This window comes from Vulpes vulpes, unplaced genomic scaffold (genome assembly GCF_048418805.1).
Source record: "Vulpes vulpes isolate BD-2025 unplaced genomic scaffold, VulVul3 u000000664, whole genome shotgun sequence".
Taxonomy (NCBI): Eukaryota; Metazoa; Chordata; class Mammalia; order Carnivora; family Canidae; genus Vulpes; species Vulpes vulpes.
In genome coordinates, this window is record NW_027325791.1 from 141019 (window position 1) to 166099 (window position 25081).

The 25081-nt window shown below is 41.9% G+C and overlaps 1 protein-coding gene across 1 annotated transcript in view; it reads right to left on the minus strand.

Annotated features, from left to right (window-relative positions):
• LOC112912636 (solute carrier family 13 member 1) overlaps nt 1-25081 on the minus strand; it is a 106717-nt gene that overhangs the window by 22454 nt on the left and 59182 nt on the right. The window contains 8 exon segments of the mRNA XM_072745606.1: nt 6035-6199; nt 8562-8699; nt 10099-10260; nt 12328-12437; nt 14899-15005; nt 18308-18409; nt 18739-18837; nt 23243-23362. Coding sequence (XP_072601707.1) covers nt 6062-6199; nt 8562-8699; nt 10099-10260; nt 12328-12437; nt 14899-15005; nt 18308-18409; nt 18739-18837; nt 23243-23362 — 976 coding nt within the window. The 3' untranslated portion in view covers nt 6035-6061.

A 25081-nucleotide genomic window follows, 5' to 3' on the forward strand; every position in this document is an offset into this window, starting at 1 on the left:
CCAAAGCAGGGCTTTGACCCAGGTGGTGGGTGCGACTCCTGGGGGGACCTGGGGCTGACCCCACTGCGCCTGCATGAGCCCAGGGAGGGGCCTCCGCGACCCCTCGTCTCATCCCTGCGGCCCTAGAGGCAGTGCCCAGCCACTCCAGGTGAGGACCGCGCAGGTGAGGGCTGGGGGCGGGGCCTCCTGCGGTGCGAGGCTCCCCTCCAGGGCACAAGGTCACACTCCTTATTTTTGCTGTGAACCCCTTGCTACTAGGACTCAGGGCAGAAGCAGTGAGTACTTCCTGGGGCGGGGAGGGGCCGGGCTTCTGGGTGCAGGTGGGGCTCCATCCTGGAGACCGGGGGCCGGGGTGCAGAAAGCACGAGGCTGGCTCTGCAGAGGTGGAGCGACGGGGCGGATGAGGCGCGGGAGGCACAGTCTGGGGTCAGAAGCTCCAGCCAGCCTCCCAGGGGGCTGCGGACGCACCCACTACACAGTTTAGATAAAACCCCTAAGCGAAATCAATAAGAGAGAGGCTCTAAAAACCTAAGGCCGAGTTGACTAAATTAAACTCTGACATCCGTTAAAACACAGACATGGTGAATTCGACTTGGATTCAACTAGATTAAGTGTTCTGCCGCCAAGAAAAATGGGGGCTTCAGAGAAAATTAGAATGTTTTGCCTCCTTTGAACTGTATGTTACACTTTTGCAGGATTTTAATTCTAGTCGGTTTTTTAAACCCACGTATAATGTGTCACATTATCTTCTTTGTTGGATTATCTTTTCCTTTGTTATAGACGTTGGAAGTAACTTTGGAGCTTTGGTTGGTGGTAAACTCCCTTAGTTTCTGCGAGTTTGAAAATTCTTGAGTTTCCTTTTATTCTTAAAATGTAGATTTTCTAGATGTATGATTCTAGGTTGACAGTTCCTTGTTTTCGCACTTGCGATACTTGTTTCCAGTTGCTCTGGAGAAGGTAGCCTTAGGCTAAGCCTTAATTTCTCTGTTAAGATCTTGTCCTTCCTTTGGGGGTTCCACTATTCCACAATCATGGAGGTGAGTGTACATTTACTTTTTTTTTTTTTCTTTTTAAATCCCGCTTTGGATTCTTTATGCTTCCTGAAAAATCCTGTTTCACTTATTAGTATTGGAAAATTATTACTCATTGTGTTCAATGATTGTCGTCTCCCTTGTTTTTTAATCTAGTCTTGGAATTTCAACTAAACATATGTTATATTTATCATCCTGGCTTGTATTTTCCTTAATGTCCCTTTCAGAGTTCCTTTTGTCTATCTCTGTGTTGCGTTCTAATTAATTTTTTTGGAATGTGTCCTCAAGTTCACACACATTTTTTTCCTAGTTGGTGTAATGTGCTATTTAATCATTTCATTACATTTTTAATTTAAATTATCATGCTTTTCATATCTAAAATTCCTATTCAATACTTTTTCAGATATGGTCACTTTTCACAGTCTCTCATTCTTTATTATATTTGATTTCTACTGTTGTCATGAAAAAAATTACCATAAATTTAGTGGCCTAAAACAATAGTCATTACTATCTTAAAGCTCTGTAGATGAACAGGCCGGTCCAAACAAGTCTCATAGGACCAAGATCGAGGCCTCCCTCTGCTGTCCTCCTTAATGGAGGCTCTTAAGGAGAAGCTACTCCCAGGCTTCCCACGTGTTGGCAGAGTTCAGTTCCATGCGCCTGTAGGACTGACGACTCTGTTTCCTTGCTGGGTTTCAACCAGGGATCATTCTCAGCTTCCAGAGGCTTTCTGCATTCCCTGGTTTATAAATCCTTTCAACTTCAAAACCGCCAATATTGGGTCCATCCTGCTCATGCTTTCAATCTCCCTGATTTCCCCTTGTCTCATCTTACCCCCTTGATCCTTCGACCTTCCTCTTTTGCTTCTTAAGGCTCATAGGATCACACTAGGACCACCTGAATAATCCAGGATAATCTCCATCGTTTAAGGCTGGTTGAGTCCATGTGTAAAACCTCTTCACAGCAGTACCTAGATTGGGGTCTGACTGAGTAACCAGGAGCCAGAAGTCTTAGAAGACATTTTCAGCATTCTTCCTACCACAATTACATTTACAATACCCTCTTTTATATTCTCAAACATATTTCCTCATCTTATATTCTCTATCTGATAATTAGAGTATCTGTTGTCTTTGCACTCGGATTGTTTCTTTTGTTCATGTGGCTCTTGAACAGTAATGTTTTCTGTCTTGGCATAATTGACAAGTTTCTATCATAATCTCTTGCTGAGCTTTAATCTTAGTAATATGTTGAGCCCCAGGTTGAAGAAAGTGTTCCTTTTTTTGCCAGGTACTTAGGCACACTATCAACCCAGAATTGTTTTAAAATAAAGTTTGGGATTAAGGGTTTGGTCTCCCCCTACCCCCACCCCCACACTGGTATTGGCCCATAACCTGCACATTGTGAATTCTCCGGGGAGATTCCTTCACCCAGTGCATAGGCCAAGACATCAAGGTTCCCTTGAGGTTTCCCTTTATAAGATGGGATTTTGTCCTAGCTCACATCTTTTCAGAGAACACAGTCCTTTGAGATCCTCACTCATAGTTTTTCACTCAACCCACAACTTGCTTGGGTCCTGGCTTTGTCTCCCATCCCTTGTTCCTTGTGTTTCTGTTAAAGAAAATGTTGAGCTCTCTAGGGATTAGCAGTTGCCATGTCTGCATTCTTGCTGATGCTCCATCATCTTTCTCTTTGGAGGATTTCCATTATTTTCTTGCTGACACAGAATGCACGTAATGCAATATTTTATTATTATTATTATTATTTGGCTTTAAGATCTACTCCCCTCAAAACTGCCCCCAGTATCTCTACCACTATACTATAAGTAAGAAAAGTCCCTTTGTTTCTTTTTAAATGCTGTGTCTTTTTCTTCCAAGGTAAATGAAGATCCCCATATTTGGAAAAACCCTTTAGCTTCTGCTTTGGTTATGTGCTGTTTCACTGTTTGCTCTTGGGCTAGTCTGGCCTCGCTTCTACAATGGGGACCTGTGTTTTTGATATGTGTGTTTTCAAAACTTACCTAGCAAATTTTTCCTTTGACTAAAGTGCTTCATTTTTGAATAGCATGGCTAATGGTGTCCTAGACTAACAATTTTAACCTTTCCTTTTTAGATTATGTTAGAGTACTAAAACTGACCCAGTTTGTTTGAGTTTATTCTTTTGTTCTTAGTACAACCCTCCCCGTCCTAAAAATTAAAAAAAATTTTTTAATTTGGTGAAATTCACATAGTCGAGCAAAGATAGTCATTCATTAACTGAATCAGTAAAATTTTGGAATAAAAGGATGGATGACACAGATCTTTATCATATATTTAGTCATGGCAGAGATAGAATAATATATTTAATAACAAATCTTTGAAATATAATCCTATGCAGTACACATGTCAAGAAACAGTTCAGGTATCAGGATAATTTTTTTAAGTCAATTTTGGCTAATAGGATTAATTAGTACCATTGGCAAAAAGCATACTTTCCTAATGTCCAGGCTGAAAGGAGAGAACAAAGCCTTGGATACCAAGTGAGGTGGAAAGAGTGCAGACATTTGAAAGGAAGGAAGTCTGAGTTCTGGAGATGCTGACATGCTCAGAGGCGGTTGGGGTGAGTGAGGGATCCACACATGTTGGTGGAGTCTTCCAAGCACTTGCATGAACAGACAGTAAATAGGCACTTAGTGAAATTGCTACTATTATCTAGACAAGATCCAACCCTAAGTGAGATACTGGGATTTAAAGTGACAAAGATTTCTAGTTAACCTTTAAGTAAGGATGAGGATAATGACAAAAACACTATCTACCATAGAGTGGGAGGACAGAGATTTGTTTGATCATCTTTCCAACTAAAAGAGCTTGAGAACGTTGATGTAAATGGAACAAATGTGAAATGGATGAGTTAAGTCATTTTTGATATATCAACTAAACAGAAAGATGTAGCAAGAGAATGATATGGCTCACTTAAACAAATTTTGACTAAGTATTACTTTTCCTGTACTCAGCTGGCAGCTGTTGGAAGTAATTCATTAAAATGATTCAAGTTGAAATGTTTATATTATTTTCTTGAGAGCAAAACTTACTCATTCTAATTTGAAAAGTCATTTCATTTTTCATAATTAAAATGTATTCATCACATAATTCAGCAGTGATAAATTGAATGACTAGAGAAAAGCCCAAAAGAAATACTATTGATCTTAAGTAAATATGTAACATATGATAGGGAAAGAAACAAATGAATAGAGGGGGAACTTAGAAGATATACATAAAGCGGCAGTATATTTTAAGGTTTAAATTGACAAATTTTTAAAAAATGACAAATTGTGCATTGACTAATTAATAAATAGATAATAGACAATGTATCATGTATGCTTTTTAAAGAAATGTCTTCCTTTTTAAAAATACTTTTTACTATATTTAATTTTTAAGAACTTTATAAATACCATCATTTGCAAAAACAAACAAACAAACAAACAAAAAACAAAAAACAAAAACAAAACAAAACAAAAAAACCCCAAACCAGGTCTGATGACTTCTATGAAGATTAAAAATACCAAAGATATTTTCTTGGCCTCTCTTCCTTTTTATTTTTAGAATGAAATTTGTTATGTTTTAACTTCTCCATCTTTTCCTAACTGCACATTATTTTGTTTTTGATTGTCATTTTTCCCCTTGTAGTCTGATTTTGGAATGTCAATAGATCTTATTACTCTTCACATCCCTCATATTAGGAGACTATTCTCTTCCACTTTTTGTTTGAATGTTTAGATCTCCTTTTTTGTTTGTTTGCCCATGAATAATTCATTTTCTTTTTGTAAATTTTTCAAGAGTTTTATTCTTATTTTCCATCTGATATTTCATCTCAATGTTGATAATAATGGAGTTGTGTGACCTTTTTCTGTCTCTATACATAGTGATAATTCATTTAAATTTCTGAGTCTTTTTACATGACATTATGTATTTCTATTTCTAAACTTTTAAAAATTCATTTTATTGTTTACTTATTTATTTTTAGACAGAAAGAGAGAGAGAAAACAGAGGGAGAATGAAAGAGAGAATCTTAAGCAGGATCCAGGCCAGGGCTCAATCTCATGACTGTGAGACCATGACCTGAGCCGAAATCGAGAGTCAGATGCTTAACTGACTGAGCTCTCCAGACACCCCTAACTTTGTGTATTTCTGAAGTAAGATAAACACTAAAGCAAAATTGCTATACAGCTACATAAATGTGTTAATAGTTCTATAGTGTTTAGCTTTCTTTTATAACTATGCTGTGCTAACAGTGCATCTCACAGCAAGCATTAGTCACAGCCCTACAAAATGCATTTCTTAGCACACTGAGATATTAAAGGTATGAATTACATTAATCTAACCACAGGGTCAAGTAGAAATTAATCCTTATCTACAAGTTTTCTGTTGTTTAGTTGATTCAATTATAATTTTGAAACTACTACTTCAATTTCAATTTTTCATGCCATATCTATACATGAAGAATAATCTGGCATTTTCTAAATGGGAGGATGCACATTTCATTTAGACTAAAACGTTTTTCTGCAATACAGTGCAGATAACCACAGTGTTGGTTTTTCAACAAATTCCCTTCAACAACACAACAGGAATGATTTATCCATGTATTAAATAACTGGTATGTTTTATTTCCTATTTCTAACTTTACGGGAAGTTTTTGAGATAATAAATTGATGTTTGAAATGTTACACCAAACCCAAAATGTAAAATGAAGTAGATCGCCTAATCTTTTTGCAGGTCATGTTATAAATTATTCTTATGATGAAGCAGGATGCATATGGTCCATGAGCAGAATCTCAGCTGTGGGCTTCTTGATAAAGGGACATGGTCGCTCTTTGGTTGCGTCTCAAAGGAATTGTGAACTCTAGGTTACGACGGCAGGTTTTGGGTGTCTACTGGAACCACAGCAGCTACAACAGGACTAATTTAAATGAGTCACCAATTTTCCAATGCCGTATCTGCAGTGAATTCTCAATGGTTTCCAAAACTCACCAAAGGATAGTCATAGCATCCAGCTTGTCATGGCATGGTCTCATTACTGACTGGAGGAGCCCAGGAAGGGTAAGTAGAGAGGTCAAATAGAGCCCAAATCCAGGTGGACATGCCAAGCATCACCACAGCAACACCCACAATATTAACGCCAAGTCCAGCTTTAACCTTGAATAGGGAAGAGCATAAATGTCAGTTTCCTGAAAAGAAAACCTATAGGAGGATCCGAATACTACCGCAGAAAGCAGATGTCAGACTTACATAGGTCATAAATGATTAGCATAAGTTGCTGTTACTTCACAAAACAATGAGCTCTCCATTCGTATCAAAACAGAATCTATCCTCAACTAAATGACATTTAGTTGCAAATTCTATGAGGTTCCTTTTAGGAATATACTGGAATCACTCTGATTCAAGAAAAATCCCTTTAAAAATTTCCCATTTCGGGATCCCTGGGTGGCGCAGCGGTTTGGCGCCTGCCTTTGGCCCAGGGCGCGATCCTGGAGACCCGGGATCGAGTCCCACGTCAGGCTCCCGGTGCATGGAGCCTGCTTCTCCCTCTGCCTGTGTCTCTGCCTCTCTCTCTCTCTCTCTGTGACTATCATAAAAAAAAAAATAAATAAAATAAAATAAAAAATAAAAAAATAAATAAAAAAATAAAAATTTCCCATTTCATGTTAAATCAGAATATGAGTTTTGAGGTCTTGTATTTCAGTGGATAAGGTTCAGGTCACTATATGATAACTGGATCTTTCAAATTCACTCAATACCATTATTAGTTTAGCCTTCAGTATTCTCTTTTTGAGATTTAATGAAATGCCACTTCTATTCATCTTCTTTAGAGTTCTCATTTTTCTAGCTCTTGTGTCATCATCCTGGTGTCCACTAAAAATTTCAAAGTTGCTTTTAATCCATTAAAACAGAGGTTGGCAAACCCCTGCTCATGATCTGTTTTGGCAATTAAGTTTTATGGGACCACAACTATGGTGGTTACATATTTTGGCTGCATTCATGTACAATGGTGGAACGAGCAGTTGTGACAGAGAGCATATGGCCCAGAGAGCATTAAATATTTACTATCTGACTCTTTACAGAGAAAGCTTATCTCTGCATTCTCTGTATTAAAACATGGAGCCACAAAGCAAAAGGGGATACCTAGCAATGTTTATTATAGAGGCCCCCTTTTCTGTCCATGCAAGCCACTCATTTAATCCAGAATCCTGTTTTTTGTTTGTTTTTTTATAAATATATTTTTTATTGGTGTTCATTTTGCCAACATATAGAATAACACCCAGTGTTCATCCCGTCAAGTGCCCCCCTCAGTGCCCGTCACCCAGTCACCCCCACCCCCCGCCCACCTCCCCTTCCACCACCCCTAGTTCGTTTCCCAGAGTTAGGAGTCTTTCATGTTCTGTCTCCCTTTCTGATATTTCCCACTCAAGAATCCTGTTTTTATTTTTTAAATTCACATACACCCAACACTGGTTGTATTCTATTATGCACATTTTCTTTTCCAAAAGGATATTATGTGACTTCTGCATAGAGACCTTTCCAGAGTTTTTACATTGCAGGGTTGTAGGGACAGCACTGTGTGTGGGAGGAGGCAACTGAGACCTTGGAACTGAATTTTCATAGTAAGCTCATTGAGTTTACTTTGGTTATATTCTTTTTTTTTTTCCTTGTTTGGTTTGGAAGTTGGTAATCAAGGTTAGGGGGACACTAGAATATTCTCAAACTAGTCCTTGACAATCACTACTTTTGTATTTGGGAAAAATGACCATGTTTTATCACTTGAATGTCTCATTATTGCTTGTGCTTTTATGTCAGGTGCCACCATTAGAATCAGAGCAAGAAAGATGACCTTTCATCAGCAGGTACTGAGTCCAGTGTATTATGTGAAGCAAGTATTTGCTGCAAAATATTTGTGGTAGAAAACCACAGCGTGGGGATCCCTGGGTGGCTCAGCAGTTTAGCACCTGCCTTCAGCCCAGGGCGTGATCCTGGAGTCCGGGATGAAGTCCCACGACAGGCTCCCTGCGTGGGGCCTGCTTCTCCCTCTGCCTGTGTCTCTGCCTCTCTCTCTGTGTGTCTCTATGAATAAATAAATTGAAAGAAGAAGAAAAGAAAAGAAAAGAAAAGAAAAGAAAAGAAAGGAAAAGAAAAGAAAACCACAGCGTGTAATTGCTGAATTTCATTAACCCTATTTCTTCCTTTTGACTAGGTCAAGTTGGATCCTGATCCTGATATGCGAGTTTAAGCCATTGTGTTGCATATACTCTGTGCTCTTCATTTTTCAAGTACATTACTGATGCGTTCAGTATCTCTGTGTTTGTGACTGCAAATCCTAATGGTAAGTTTGCTTCTAGTTACCATTTTTAAAAACAGTTCTGTGACCAATCATGCACTCACCTTCAGAAGCAGAACTAAAGCCTGGCTTTTCCTGGCAGTTGATAGTGTGTAAAAAGAGCGATAACCCAGGACATCACACACACACAAAGATGTCTATTGGACCTCATTTCAGCTCACTCACCATGTCCATAACTTTTAGATGTCCATAGGAAAAAACAATAGCATTGGGTGGATTTGCTACTGGTAGGAGGAATGCAAATGAAGTACACAGAGTAGAAGGTATCAAAATATAAAGAGGGTTCACTTGAATGGCTTCAGCCTGTTGGAAAAGATAAGAAGGAGTTTAAGTAAAATTTTGAGGTAGGCACCAAGCATCAAAATGAACAAGATTATTATGATAAGCTTTCCCAGAAGCAGGTTAAAATCTAAAGACCTAATACTATATACATAAATGCAGTTATCACTTGAAGAATATTTTCCTCTTGTTTTTATATGGTAATTAGTGCTATTTAAGTGCTATAGCTCAGTTCATATAGAAAATAAAGTATCATTTACTTCAAGAACCATATAAAAACAAAAATAGTTTTTACTCATATAGCGCCAGGTGCTCTGTGTGTGGGGGGGGTGTATGTGCATTTATATAAAATAACTGAATTTTCCCAGTGACCTATGAGATGGCTACTATAGCCCCAAATAACAGATGAATAAATTAAGGCACGGAAAGGCAAAAGTAACTTGTCCAGACACAAAGCTGGCAAGCAGTAGAGTGTATGTAGGGTCTCAGGTCCCTCTGGCTTCAAAGCTTCTCATTATTCCATTAATTGTCTGCCCCTGTGCCATATATAATTTAAAATTGCTTAGGGATCATCATAGAAGAAGAGTTACTACTACCCTTAATTCATCACATAATTTTCTAACTGTGCCTTGTTGAGAAGCAAAAAAGAGAAAAACCAAAATGATATTTTACCAATCAAAACTGCCTACATTTCTTCTCTAATTTGAAGCAGCACCTCAAGAAGGCCAACATATGCCCCTTGAGTTGTGGCAGAACAATCCCAGAAGGGCGATCCTTCTTAATTTGAAGTGCTATCCTTTCACCAAACTCAGCTGTCCCCATAAAAAACACTTTACTTAAGGCTATTTCTTGTAATTGCTAGCTAGGTGGGGAGACAGAAGTAAGGCTGTCTTTTCCTCTCTCTCTCTCCTTGCAAATCTGCTTTTTTACTTCTCTTTAAAAACTATTCCCTGGGCCGCAGAGAACTGTGTCTAAGATATTTTAGCTTAAAGCCTGAAGTGTAAGCCTAGGTTTTCATTCATTTGCAAATCACTTATATGAACCACTTCTCAGAAATTGAAGAATAATCCGAAGAGAGAAGTGTTAGTGTCAGAGCCAGAGTTGCCAGGAAACATGGATTCCCAAAGTCTTACAGCTAGAAAGGATTCAAGCTGACCCTCCCGATGATCTGCAAATATAAAATCCGGGGAGACAGAAGAAGGTAAGTGCTTTTCTTAAGATCCTTCTACTTGAATGTGGAAGAAAAGAGTTCTCTGGATTTAAGGTCTCCTAAAAATGTATTCATGCAAATAAAGACCACCCTATAAGTTACTTACAGGAAGATCATTCACACCCGAAATGATTCTAGACCACAATATGAGAACAAGCAGAGTGGAACACTCTTCTTTTGATGAATATAAAAGCAGATGAATGAGATACTCACCAATGGAGATAATATAGGGAGAAGGAGGGTGATGGTAGCTGGATTGCTGGCTACCTCTGTTAAAGATGTGACGAGCAAAGAAGATATCAGAATTATCAGCCAAACTGGTAATGAACCTAGAGGAGATCATTTATTTCCTATCCACTTAGATAATCCTGACTCCTAAAAAAAAATTGCAATATTATTCATTAACAATCATTTTAATCAGACACAATTTAAATGCATAAGATGTCAGTTGCTCTAAGAACTCGGTTTCTAAAATACAATTTTAATCTTTCCTATTTTCCCATGGTTTGGTGGATCCAGGCGGCTTTGACACAGAGAAACTCAATTATTCTTATTTCAAAACTACTGACATGCTTTAGGAAATTCGAATTGTCTTCCCACATTGTTTCAATTGAAACTTAATTTTATCTAATTAATATATGTGAATAGGTTAACAAGTCATGTGGCACTATACGGCTTTAGGAAAATGGCAGCCTCTGATCTACCTCTCTCCCCTCCTAAGTTGTGTTCCTCAGACACAATTTTCAAGCCATATTAGCTATATATAGTTTTTAAAATATGCTTTTTCCTAATTTTCACATTTAGACATTGTTTACTAACTTTCTAACATGTTACATAAGGATTTAGTTTTCTTACATCATCAACCATATATATATATTGTGTCCCCCTATTTCTTTTACTCTTGTATCCGCATTTTTATTAAGTCAATGTTTAAAGTTTGCCATTATGATTATATCAATATTGCTCGTACCTGAATCACTTAGTGTACTGTGAAGAATAAAGTTGCTACTTCTTTGTCCTATGATCTATCCAGTTTATATAAAGTACAAGTCTGGGGAGGCCTTTGTCACTTGAAAGTCATTGTAGGACTCCTAGAAGGAAAGTATCTTCTCAAAACGTCCATGAAAATTTTTTACTCATTTGACTAAAAACCTCTCATTTCTGGATTTTGAAGCCTTCTGTGAAACATTTAAAGCTCATGGCTGTTCCATTTCCTTATCCAGTCATCAAAGTAAAAAGGTTGGTGAGAGAGATGTGTTGTATCCACCCTTTTAGCTTCTGGAGAGTTAAATTTTTATTCTTCTCAAGACAAATAACTATCAGCTATTTTCTTAACAGCCTATAGGGAGGGTTTTTTTTGTTTCTGACTTTATTGTCATTTTTTTTTATTTGGACACAACTCTCAGCAATACGATTTAGTAATGGGTGAAAATCTTAGAAATTGTCTCAATTCTGAGTGCCACTTACAATGTTGTTTGATGTCTAGATTTGGCTTGCTTCATAGACCACTCAAGTTTAAATGATAGAAATATAAGACAAATACACTTTTCTACTATTTCAGCAAGACTGAGATCTGGCTTCTCAGAATCAATAACTTCCATTCTTTTGACAGATACTTTGAATTGTGAGGGAATCAGAATCAGCAATTGCAACCTTGACATGAATTTTATTCCTTATGTTGGTTTTATTTCTCTTTAAAATTGGACATAATATATTAGCCACGGTTATATAAAATTCTGACTTCATTCAATAAACATGTACAAAGCACCTTTAACATACTTAATATGTAATAAATAAATGATGTAATAAAGTACTATTATATTTCTCCTTCTCTTTCTCTGACAGCCTTAGGACTATGATATATTGAAAAGAGGTCCGTGAGCTACTCAAATTCATCATGAAGTAAGATAAGGTTATAAACAGAATGTTTTACGAGGAGTCATTGTACATATGACTTTTATATTTTTTCTTTTTAGTCAAGTTTCTAATACTATTTCATGGATTAAGAATTCTAATCTTCAGGGTCCTGCGTTGGATAAGGGTCTGACTTTTGATTTTGGCCCAGGTCATGATTGCAGGGTGGTGAGACTGAGCCCCATATCAGGCTCTGTGCTCAGTGGGGAGTCTGCTTGAGAATCTCTCTCTCTCCCTCTCCTTCTGCCCCTCTTTACCCCCTTCCTGCAGAAGGGGGGTAAATTCTAATTTTCTCTGCTTTATCCCTTTCAACATACTGAGACATCATTTAAAAACGATGTTTAATGCCTGCAGCCTGCCAAAATTATTAAACTCACTTCATCTGTGTGGTATACTTACTGCATGGCTATTAAAATCTGCATCATTAAAATGATAGGATAAAGTTGAATATGCCAAAGCTTGAATATCTCCTGTTTTTCTTTTAAAAAGTCTAGTTAATTGTTAAATATCTTAGTCACAGCATATTACCTCACAGCCATCTGCCAAGGCAAACCCTCCACCAACAAGAATGGCTATATCCCAGGGCATGAATGACTGGAATTCTTTCCAAGTAATCAGTGGAGAATAATCAAAAGCAACTGCAAAACACAAGCCCAATAGTTATACATTGCTTGATTATGACCATATTACATTTTTTTCTATTATCCTAAATCACCATCTCAGGAGAAGTTTTTAATATCCCTATCTTGAGGTGGAACACTGCATTACAAAAAAAGAAAAAAAAAAGCCATATCTTGGAAAAATCCTTTGGATCATATTACAGAGTAAACTTAGAAAGACTATATCATTGTCCTTTATAATGTCTCTCATTCATTCATTCCACTAACATCTTTGCCTACTATGAGCGACACAGTGCATTGGACTGTACTCTTCTTTGCTATACAAAATGTGTATAATATGCCATTGGTTCTAACATCATCAGTGTGACATTATACTTTTATTCATTAATATTTACTTGAATCTTTACTGTTTTTTTTTTCCAAATCATGAGGAAGGTCATAATAGATTCATCAGGATTTCAGTTTAAAACAAAGCTCAGATTAAATAATTGAAGTATCATTTATAAGACTCTTAAAATTCTTATAAAGCAATTATCATGAAGATTTCTCTTGATATTTGGGTCATAATGGCCCATTTGATTTATTGAAAAAAAAGTCATCCATGAATATATTATTAACATTTAACATTTGTGTGTAACAAGCAGCCTTCTACGGTAAGATTTTAAAGTTACTGATAAGATCCCTTCCTATTTCTTTCCCACAAACCTAAGCCAAACCTACCATCACTATTGATGGAAATTTTGTTATTTCTTACTTGAATTAAGGCATATTCCTGTTATTATGCAAACATCTCTGAAATGTACCTCTCATGTAAAATTTAACATATGATATCATTTTTAAACCTAGCGTGAGTGGGTTTTCAGGGAGAACAAGAGTTGAAGAATGAGAAGAGAGAGAATTATGGATAGGGGTGTGGGGTCTAAGGGCAGGCTGTCCCAAGATGGGCCTCTTTGGCATGAACATTATTTTGAGTTAAAAGCAATCAACACCCAGCAGATTCAGAAAAAGCTCTTGGCCTCCCCCTCAACTACCCAACTACCCTCTTGTACCAAGAAGAGAGATTAATACAGATTCCTTTTTATCTAAGAACCTTATCTTCATAATTAGGCAGCCTTTGTTTTACAAATATCTCCTTTCACCTTCCTGCTCATGGTCTTTCTCCTCTTTGTATCCTCAGACCCCTACCCTTCTTCGCAGCCCATCAAAGTGTCATGTTGCCTCACTGTCTTTGGAACTTCCACGTCTATGTGGATTCCTTGCCTGCACACTATTAAATTTGATTTTCTACCATTAATCTGTCTCATGTCAACTTGATTCTTAGTCCAGCTACAAGAATCTTGAAGGGCAAAGAAAATTCTTTCTTCACAACAGAAGCAAGGCTCTTTCTCAGTGGGTGATTCAGATATGGGAGCCAGGAAAGTTAAGCCAAGCATTGGTTCTTCAACATTTGCCACCGACAGGCCTTAGGGCTTTGTGCAATGGTCAGTACTCAGGGTCTCATAGAAATCGTTACTCTGTACTTTAATATCTCCTTCTAACACGCTTTGAGATGTTCTAGTGTCAAGTAAGGAACAAAAGGCACTTATATCTATGCTGTGGTATTTACATATATCATGTCCTAGACATCTGACTCTAGTCATTTATCAGTTTGGACTCAGGGAGTCAGAAGGGCCCACCCAACTACATGAATCCCAGTTCCATCTAAGTAAAAAAAAAATGGAAAAAGAGAAATAAAAGAAAAGCCATCAAGAAAAAAGCCCACAACTATACCAGACTATTTTCAAACAATTTTAAGCTCTTTGTCCCACAATAATAACATAGAAATCTGACTACCCAAAACATACTGTATTAGTACACAGCATAGATGCAGATGAATCCTATGTTTAAAAGGTGTGTGTGTGTGTCAGGCAAAGGAAGGGTAGGTTCACATAAACGTGGGTACTTCTTTATTCACGTACCACAAAGACAACGAATGATCCCACGGAATACCTCATCTTTCATTTGTGACACTAGGTTCCGGCTAAGTGTGGGCTGGATTTGCATTCCCTCCAGGATTACTGTGAGGCTGTAATAGTAGTTTCCCTTGAAACTCCTCATCTTTTTAGATCCTTAGCACTTATTACCAAGGGCTCCTCATGAAGTGTGCCTTCCAAGTTCTTGTTCCTATGTTTGCCAATAGTAAGATTAATTCTGATTATGGCAGGGGAAGTGGGTTTATTGTGGACCAAATAGTATCAGTCGTAATGGAATCCTAACCATGGTACATAAGGAAATGTACTTCTCACTTCTGCCAAGAAAGATGATCCTTCTTGTAGGGGGAGAACATGTGCTGGCTGAATCAGGGTTGCGATGTGCACACAGGGCATGCCCAGACAGGGTGAGCACGTCCATTCTTTCTAAGTACTAACTGAAACCAATGGAATTTTGTAATTTTTTTCTCTTCTGTCAAATTCATTCAGAATTATAAATAATACTCAACCAATTTCTCCTGTAGGTGTAGTTTTAGTCAACCTCTTAGCTGGGATAATAAAAAATAGGATTCCTATAAGCAAGGCAACAGTTGAATCTGTAGCAAAACCAGGATACCTGAAAAAGGACAGATGGATACATTAAAAGATTGCATCAAGAATTTGCATGAACTGAACAACAATTGACTATGCTAATAAGCATACAAATAGTAGTGATGTTATAGGTTCTTCATTCTGGATAATCTGGTCTAACATCTATGGATTTCCAACCAAATATTAAAACTTAGTAAAGCCAAAAATCTCAGACCATGTTCCCATTGTTTCCATATGTTTCCAACATATAATGTTTCCTTATTTTCAAAACCATGAATACACATGCTGACATACAAGGGCGACATGGCAAATTCCTTTTAAGGTAAAGCTTAAGGATTTGATACACAAGTTTTTCTTTGAATTATTTCTTTTAATTATATTGGCAGAGAATTGAGGCCAAAACAATTGCTAGCCCAGGTTAAACCCTGTATGATTGTTGTATAACATCCTACTATTGCATTGTGGCAAGGAAAGGGTATTTCTGGAGTCCTCTAAAATTCTTCTGAAAAGAAATTGATCTGTTTTTCTAAGATGCAACATCTGCTACTGTGATTATAGGCCCTAGCCATATCATACAAATGAAATCAACCCATTTAATGCTTTGCACCCTATGGAACTCAATCAAGAATATTAATTATTAGAATGGTTTATGAGATGCTCATAAATGATCACTGTGCAAATTAAGAGTGATTCAGGAACAGATGGGGTCTTAGAATCACCAGGCCATTCCAGCAAATAAGACAGGCTCCCAGAAGCCTCAACAGTTAAGAAGCACCTGGAAACCAGATATGAATGAAACCGACGTAAATAATTAGAATTCAGTTCTAAGACTCAGCAATATTAGCTAGTGAATATTTGCAGTCTGAGAAGAGCTATGCACACCCCGGAGATTATTTTGCTCTCCTGTGACTCAGCAACGTGTCCACAGTATAGAGGCGTCTACATCTGTGGTTTACTTGAGCAGTCTAAACAATCAAGGAAATGGACTATTTTATTCAACCTGACAAAGGATAAAGGAGTCTGGTAAAGGAGTCTGTTTTCCTTAAATATAGATTTTATTTATTTCTTTGCTGAATAAAAAGCTATCTTGGTGTAATTCATTCAACAAATGTAACCAATATTTATTATGTTGTTGTTCCTTATTTCTTTTATTTGAGCTGTAATTTTTTACGGTATTTTTGCCAAATTAGGTCAGGCATCATGTAATCTGATTTTGTTTTATATGAAAAGACACATTGAATTCAGTCCAGGTTCAAACAGATGGAATGAAAACATTAGGTGGTAGCCATAAATCTTGATATATCATTCTAGCTTTGGAAATTCGAAATGCTTAAAATCTCTATAATGTACATTCTACAGATTATACTTTAAATAAAATCAAGCTATAAATACTGACGTAATTTTGTTCCAAAAGACTTTTAACACTATAATTATTTTATTGTTATTTTCATTTTATTTTTAGTTTATTAGGAACAAAGGTTGTCTCACCATTACAAAATATTAGGCTTACACAAATTTTATTTGCTTTGGCAATTTATGAATCAAAGTTGATTAGATTTGTATCCTCAAATCCCCTTTTCTCTCAAACCTTTGTTCCTTTTCGTATTGTTCTCTCAGAATTCTAGGTAACCTGAGCACCTGCCCATAGCAAATATACTCTGTTCTCCTGCTGCAAACAAAGTGTCTCCTGAATTACACTCTCCTTCAGGAAGGAATAGAAATTAGAAACTGATTATATTGAATTTTCTACTGGGATTTCTTCCTGGTTTTTATTAGCTACTGTCTGATTTCATTTGGTTTTTACACCCTGGTGTTTAGAGAAGACTCTCCCTTCCTAAGGTAATAGGACTAGGATTTTATTTTATTTTATTTTTAAAGATTTTATTTATTGATTCATGAGAGACACAGAGAGAGGCAGAGACGCAGGCAGAGGGAGAAGCCGCTCCCTGTGGGAAGCCTGACGCGGGACTCGATCCCGGGACCCCGGGGTCACGCCCTGGGCCGAAGGCAGATGCTCCACCTCCGAGCCCCCCAGGTGGCCCAGGAGTAAGATTTTAAAAGGATAATAATCACTTTATGTTGGTTTAGGACCTATTACAAGACCAAAAAGTAATACTCAACGCGTTAAGTGCCAATTTGCTATGAACAGCCTGCTTAGCACAACCGGATGCTGCCTCGTGTTTGGACTTTGCAAAGTGACAAGTCTTAGTTCGAAACACGAAGTTCACCGTCTGAAGCCGACCCCGTGGAACCCGCCCTCCCGCGGCACCGCTGCGCCCGGAGGGGACCTGCGCCCCTGTGGAGCTCCCAACAGCCGTGGCAGGGCCCACGCAGTCGAAGGTTCTGGCTCCGGGGTCGGGGAATTCTTTACCCCACGTGGGCCGGGTACTTCTAACCCCAACAATTTTGGTTTCTGTCCCCACAAACGTGGATTCCCGCTGTGGGGTGTGAGGCAGGAAGTCCCCACCAGGGATCTGCTCAATTTAAGAACCCGAGCACCTCAGTGAGAGATGGATTAACAGCACAAATCCCAAAAACCCAAGTATTTATATTGATATGTAGGCTGGTCCTTAATTTAGAAATCACAGTCTCGTCGTCCCCCTCACTTCATGTGACTCAGCATGACTGCTGGCCTGGGAGATGCGAGGAGGTAAAATTAACGTGACCCAGCTTCCAGCTCCCAACGTCAGTTTGTAGAATCGGTGCAATTACTTACTTGGAAATTCCCGGTCACAAAATAGGGGCAGGGATAGAGTCATAGGGAACTAGAGTGCAGGTGAGCACGATGAGAGGACAAGACGAGATACTGAACTGAATAATAAGCTGAAGAATCCCAGAATGTGAGCCTCTCTCGGGGGCCAGCGAGGACAGGGTGGCATTCATGTCACCTAAGAAACACGTGTCTCGCCCCCCCCATCGTGGAGCGACCATCGCCAGTGTCCCTTCCAGGCCCGAAATGTGGGGGACTCGCCCCAAGCGAGGAGCCCGGTGAGACCCAGAGGGGCCCCGGGGCTCTGCTCCCACCCGGGGCTCTGCTCCCACCCGGGGCTCTGCTCCCACCGGCACCCACAGGCCCGTTACGGCCTCACCCCTGGGGGACCAGCAGGGCCTGTTCGGAGGAGCCCAGCTGGGCATAGACCTCTCGTCTGCGGTCACCCCTATCGTTTCACTCCTTCCCACCTCTTGTCCCGAAAAGATTAGAACCGAGCCAATCGAGCCACTTCCCAGCAGAGAGAGGAGTCCCTCCGACCCTCCAGTTGTGGGGCCACCGAGGAGAGAAACGGGGCGAGACGGAAGGGTCACGCCGGGGCACGGAACGATGCTTACTTGGAGAACAGCGCCGACCAGCCGGGCACAAACCCAGGATCCCGGCTGAACCAGAGCAGAGCCATCACGATGAAGAGGATCAGGGTCACGATCTCCTGGTACCTGCGGGAGGAGTCGGTGCCTAGTCGGCCCGGGCCAGGACGCCCGCAGGCACCCGGAGCCCGGCCGAGCCCACACCGTGGCCAGGTGACCGCGACCAGCAGCTGAGGGCGACCGTCGGGTGAGAGGGCCCCGGCTCCCTTCCACTCTGCCTGGGAAATGTTTGTATGTGCTTTGTCGCGTCGAGTCCTATCTACAAGGGTCAGCGGGCTCCAGGCCCCCGTTACGTGTTCCAACACGTTAAATCACGTTAAGGTGCACGTCACCTTAAACACGGGCCGCATAGGCCTCTGCGTGTGGAGGGTTTGCACGTGCGCCCACGCGTGTCTCACCTCATTGGCCCGAGTTTCTGGTATTCCTGTTTGATCACCTCGGCACAAGCTTTTTGTTTGGCTGTTTTGGTCTTGCCGCATTTGAACATCTCCTTGAAGCTGCAAACAACAATAATGGGGCCCGTTAAGCAGAGGATCCGCCCTAAAGAGGAGATTTGTGCCAAAGCTTCACAAATACCAACCTCCCGCCAGCCTCAGAGATCTGGGCGCAACGCCGATGCCCCCGGGTCCTTCTTTGAACGTCCTCTCCCCTTTTCCCGTCTTGCCTGGTTTGCTCCGTTTTCAAGGCCTAATATTTGTTCCGTATTTCACACATCCTGCCCCGATCGCCTCCTTCTCGAAGTGTTCACATCACTGGAATTTTGCCACGTGCTGCTCATCTCCGACCTAACGGGTTATTCCGTACCTGAGTGTTAGATTTTGATTTCTCTATTGTCTACCTTGAGTGTCACTGGCTGCACATGTGTAGGCCTTATCCCTGTAGGTGATGAAGGCTTGGAAGGCCGGGCAGCGCCACTGGTGTTTGCCCCGGTGCAGGAACTCTCAGCGCTGGCACGCACGACAAATACTTGACTCGTCAACTCAGCAGAACCTTCCTCAAACTTATGGGACAGCTGGTTGTCAGACCCATCAGTTTGCACAAAATATACCAGACTCGAGCCATTCTCTAGGGCAGAGAAGTCGTGTACGCTGATTGTCAGGCGAGTCGAAGCTAGGGCTCTTACGCTCAGGACGCACACCAACTCTATTACATTTTCTTTTCTTCAAGTTTCTTTCATCCTTTATGTCCTAATAGAATCCACTAGTTTCCCATCTTCTGCCAATGGTAACTGCCAGTCTCCGTTTTTTACTGACACTTTCCCTTGTGACTAATTTTGCTTTCCTGAAGTCTCAGATCTTCAAAACTTTTTTTTTTTTTTTTTTTTTTTTTTAGGTGAAGTACTGCTCTAGGCCTAGATTTAAAAAAAAAAAAAACTCCTCCAGTGGAACAAACAAATGAGCAAATGGTTAGATTCTTATGGCTTTTTTTTCCTTTCTTTTTTTGTTTTTTTTTTTAAGATTCTTATGTTCTATCTTTTGGAATGTCTATAAGTAGCTCAGTTAGATCACATTATGTGTGGGTAGGGAAGGTATTTCTGAGTGGAGGATTAAGGAATTGAAATCTGGATCTTGAAGAGATACCTGCATTCACGTGTTCACGGCAACATGACTCACGATAGCCAAGGTGTGGAAACAACTCAGATGTCCGTCGACAAACAGGTCGATAGAGAAAAAGCGGTATAGAAAGAAAAGAAAAGGTGGTATAAACATACACTGGAATATTAGCCTTAAAGAAGCAGGAAATCCTGCCATTTGTGATAACGCAGATGGACTTGGAGGACCTTGCGCTAAGTGAAATAAGCCAGACACAGAAAAACCGAATATTGTATGGTCTCCCCTATAGGTAGAGTCTAAAATAGTCAAACACCTGAAAGCAGAGAGTAAAACAGTTGTTTGTCAGGGAATGTAAGGAGACAGAAATGGTGAGGTGTCAGTCAAAGGGTGCAAAGTTTCAGTCACCAGAAATAAGTCCTGGAGATCCACCGCACAAAGTAAGGCCGATAATTCATGACACTCTACTGTCACTTAAAAATTTACTGAGAGCTTAGCTCTTACATTAAGTGCTTTGACTATAAAAGGAGAAAAAGAAGAAAAAGAACCTCAAAAAGCAAAGGGGGCAACAGGAAACTTTGGGAGGTGATGGGAAAGTTTATGGGCTTCACATTGATGATGGTTCACGAGTGTCCACGTATCTCCAAAGACATCAAGTCGTATACGTTAATTATCTACGGCTTTTTGTATGCCAAGGGAGCCTCAGCAAAAGCAGTTTTAGAAAAAAGAATGAGTGCAGAAGCATGTTCTCCTATAAAATTGCTGGGCTAAAAATAAATAAATAAATAAGTAGATAAATAAATAAATAAATAAATAAATAAATAAATAAATAAAATTGCTGAGCTAAACATGGATATATATGAGGGAAAAAATAAGAAGTCTAAGATGGTGTGACCGTAACCATCACACACATTTTTATTTACTTATTTTTTCCGTAGCTCTGCTATTCTGATATGTTTAAACTCTTATTCCCTTTGAATGAACAGATTTTCCTCAATTCTTACATCCATCGTACGTATTGAAAATCATTCTCCTGGACACACTCCAACCACTGGACAGAATTACATGGATGTTGTCATATTTAAGATCGATGAGGTAATATTTAACTTTTATGATCTCAACTAAACTACTGACCAGTGCCAATCTTGAAATTTTACCCCTTGCCACAATTTAAATAAGAGTATTGTGAGAAACGGATCCACAGACCACTTTGAGATCCACCTAGAGGACAGAAAGTAGAATTTTAAAAATTCTCAGGGTGCCCGGGTGGCTCAGCGGTTAAGCGTCTGACTCTTGGTTTCGGCTCAGGCCATGATCTTGGGGTCGTGAGATTGAGCCCCTCGTTGGGTTCCGTGTAGGCTGTGGAGCCTGCTTAGGATTCTCTCTCCCTCACCCTCTGCCCCTCCTGACGCTCTCTCCCTCTCTCTCTAAAAAAAAAAGAAAAAAAGAAAAGAAAAAGAAAAAGAAAAAAAAGGTGAGTCTCCTTAAAAAATGTTTTTCGCCCAGTGGACTGCATGCGTACTTGGGCTTTTTGGTTGAAGATGATAAACAGTGAAGACAAATGAAGTTGGTGCCTTCGAGCGGCCGGTGACAGGGCGGCAAGCTCTTGCTTTGAGTAGGTTCAGGGCGCTGACGGACGAGCTGCTCCCGCCAGGTGTGCTGGGGCCACTTATAACGGGGCGTCAGCCGTGTCGCCCCCAGCCCCGAGCAGCCCCGTTGTCCGGGGAGGGGCTGATCATTTCTGGTTGTCGCTCTTAGGCCTCCGGAGGTGAAGACCCTGCCGCCCTGAGGCGGACACTGCAAACTTAGCAGAGGCAAAGCCGTGCGCGGCCTAAGGGACACGGCGGCGGGGGCTGCCCCAAGGTGCCCGGGACCGTGGGTCAGGGCCTTGCCTAGCGCAGGCACCTCCCCGCATTCTCGACCTACACAACCCCCTTCAGTGCGCCTGCCCTCTATTTTCTTGGTTTTCCCTTCAAGCACGGTGGGCCACTTCAAAATAACGACCATGGTCGCGTACGTTTTTTATAAAGTCCTTGTACGTAGTGAAAGGGAAGGACAGCGCTGTGGGTCTGGGCCTGGGCGCTGTCCCACACGGCTGGCACTGCCGCCCTTCGCCTCCTGCTTTGCCACCCGTGCGGTTGAAGCCACCCCAACGTGCGTCTCCAGGAAGGGGCGTTAGGATGCAGCTGGCCTCCCCGGGCCCCTGCTGGGGTCCGTGACCTGCCACACATTTGCTTCAGCGGGAGACGGCCGCATGCTGGTCCCACAATCTGCACAGAGTGGGCTGTTTCGTTTTGTTTGTTTTAGAGCCATCAGTACCGTCTTCCGACTACGAACAAAACTGTGGCCGTTCTGGAGAAGACCCGGGAAGGGGAAAGGAGGGGGAGGAGCACCTTCCTGGTGGGGCTCGGAGGGCGGCAGGGAGCACCACCTGGTCACTGCGCTTTGCTTTGCAGAGCGAGGCTGCGGAGCTGACCGCGGGCCCCTGCCCGGCAGAGAGCGTGTGGCTTTGCTCACAGGTCCTTGAAATTATTTGAATACAAGACAGTAAAGATGAATTTGAATTATTTTGGTTTTTTTTTTTTTCAGGAAAAGATCCTCAGGGATTGATTTATAGTCATTTCCCTGGTCTTTCGGGGGTTTTGTTATATGTGCTCCAGGTATAGGCTGCATTCGGATCTGCCGTGGAGCCCTTCGGGATTTTAGACGCTGCCCGTCACTGAGGTCATTTAAGTAGCTCATTAGCTCCAGCCACAGCCGAGGTAATATTTGCAGATTCTCCTTGAACACAGAGATTTGACCTTTTTTCAGCTGGCACCCATGTGCGTTAGAACCGCAGCGTGGGAAGCGGGCTTACTCATCTTCCAGTTAAATTCCATCGTTTTATGATGGAAACACTGAGACCGAGACAGATGGCTCGTCGCGAAGAGCCACAGCTCTGTCCCCGGTCTTCCGGCTCCTCGTCCCGGACACACAGGGCGCGCTCTCGGTCTCCCTGCGGCTCTTCAAGGACGTGCCAGTCTTGGCGGCGGCCACGGGCACTGGACGGCACAGGCGATGCCCGCGTACACGAGGGGACAAAAGTCTCGGAGCCCCCCCGGATGGGCTGGCCTGGCCCATCAGGAGGAGGCCTCAGGCCTGCCGGCACTCGGTGAATCACTGCGTGGGACCCGAAGGACGGCAGGACGGGCTGGGTTCTACGGGCCCCGTCCTCCGCCGACCTCGTGTGGGGACTTGCTAGGGGCCTTCAGCCGGGCCGGGGGCTCTGGGAGTCCGGGCACCGCGGGGCTCCGGCGGCTCTCAGGGAGCCCAGGCAGCCTCGTCCCGTCATCAGCATGGGGGCTCTACTTACTTGAACCCTAGGAAAAGCCACTGGAGCCAGATCCAGGACAAGAGCAGAATGATCACAGCAGCCGGGAAGGAAAGCAGAAACCAGGATCCGAAGTTAATGCAGCGGCAGTCAGGGTAGCGCCTGTGGAGACATGGAGGGTCAGGGGGGTGCGCCCGGAACCCGGCCTGGGGCCTGGGGGTTCTGGGGGTCTGGGGGTCTGGGGGCCTGGGGGCCTGGGGGGCCTGGGGGGTCTGGGAGCCTGGGGGCCTGGGGGGTCTGAGGGCCTGGGGGATCTGGGGATCTGGGGGCCTGGGGGGTCTGGGGGTCTGGGAGCCTGGGGGGTCTGGGGGCCTGGAGGGTCTGAGGGCCTGGGGGGCCTGGGGGCCTGGGGGGTCTGAGGGCCTGGGGGGCCTGGGGATCTGGGGGCCTGGGGGCCTGGGGGCCTGGGGGGCCTGGGGGTCTGGGGGCCTGGGGGCCTGGGGGCCTGGGGCAGTGGCCCACATCTCCCCGCGGCCCAGCCAGCAGGAGGACGTACAGCGGTCGGTCTGACTCTGCCCTTGGGTCCCGATTCCGTGAGTGCTCCCTTGTGGCTGCTCCCCTCCAAGGACGGTGGGAGCTGGGGCTCGGGGTCTCCTGTCGATCTGTGAGGCGGCACGGCCGAGCCGGCTCAGGCCCGGCCGTCACCCAAGGCCAGGGGATGGGAGCGCAGCCTCCGGGGGCCTTGCCCTGGTCCCGGCCACCAGAACGGCCACCGGAACGAGCCCCAGGATCCGACCGGTGCTGCCACCATGGGGTGCACCTGCCCCGCCCTCCGGGTCACCCGCCCTGAAGCAGCCGTCACCACCAGGCGGGCCGAGGCTAGCCCTGGGCTCCCTTGAACACTGAGACCAGTTAAAAACAATCCAAAGTTCTGTGGAGAGCGTGAGCTCGGCCGTCACTCCTCCTACTTGCAGGTGTTCAGGCCACAGTCACGAGCAGTAACAGGACACTTGGGGAGCGTCAGACACCAGCATAGTTTCTTTGGTAACCTCACACTTATTTTTGCGAAATGTAGTATAAATTCCAAGTAAAATCTCATATAGTTATCTATTTTGTGACAGAAGAGGGAAAAACAGGTAGTTTGAGAGACAATTGTCCTTGATTTTGTTTCTTGACACAATGACACAAAGAGTTGGAACTTTGGAAAGTATAGGAAATATTCAGAAGCAATAAAAACACCATTAACATACTTTTATTATTTTTGAAATTACAAAATATAGAGAACTTTCTAGGAATGATAGATTTTTAAATTGTTATTCTATTGAAATCACACCTTGTATTTTTCCATTTAAAAAATTGATGTAAATAAATGAAACGTTTCATACCACGTGCATCAGCAGAAGCCACATCTTTTTGTACTTTATGAATCGTTTCTTCTTCCATTTTAGGATGGTTGCTAAGTAATGCAAAGACTTTAAAAAAAACAACAATGGGTTTTTAAAACTCTAGGTTTGTAATGTTTTCTAAGATTTCTTTGAGGTTATAAGAAGTTGTCGTGGATTCTAGAGTTATCATTATCAAGTTGAGGGCGATTATTATCGACCACGAAGAGATCTAAAGCTTAATTTACGTATTATGCAATTAGAAGCGACAAATGAAAATAAATAAATAATAAATAAATAAATAAATAAATAAATAAATAAATACATAAAAGAAGCGACAAATGATGAATAAGACATGCTAGAGAACACAGAAAATTGATGAATGGAAAAATGCTTTATCACGTCCACAAGACTGTATTGGGAATGCTCACTTAAAAAAAAAATGTTTGTTGTCTTTAATTGGAAAATGCAGTAAGGAGGAAATGCTTAAGCTTTTTTC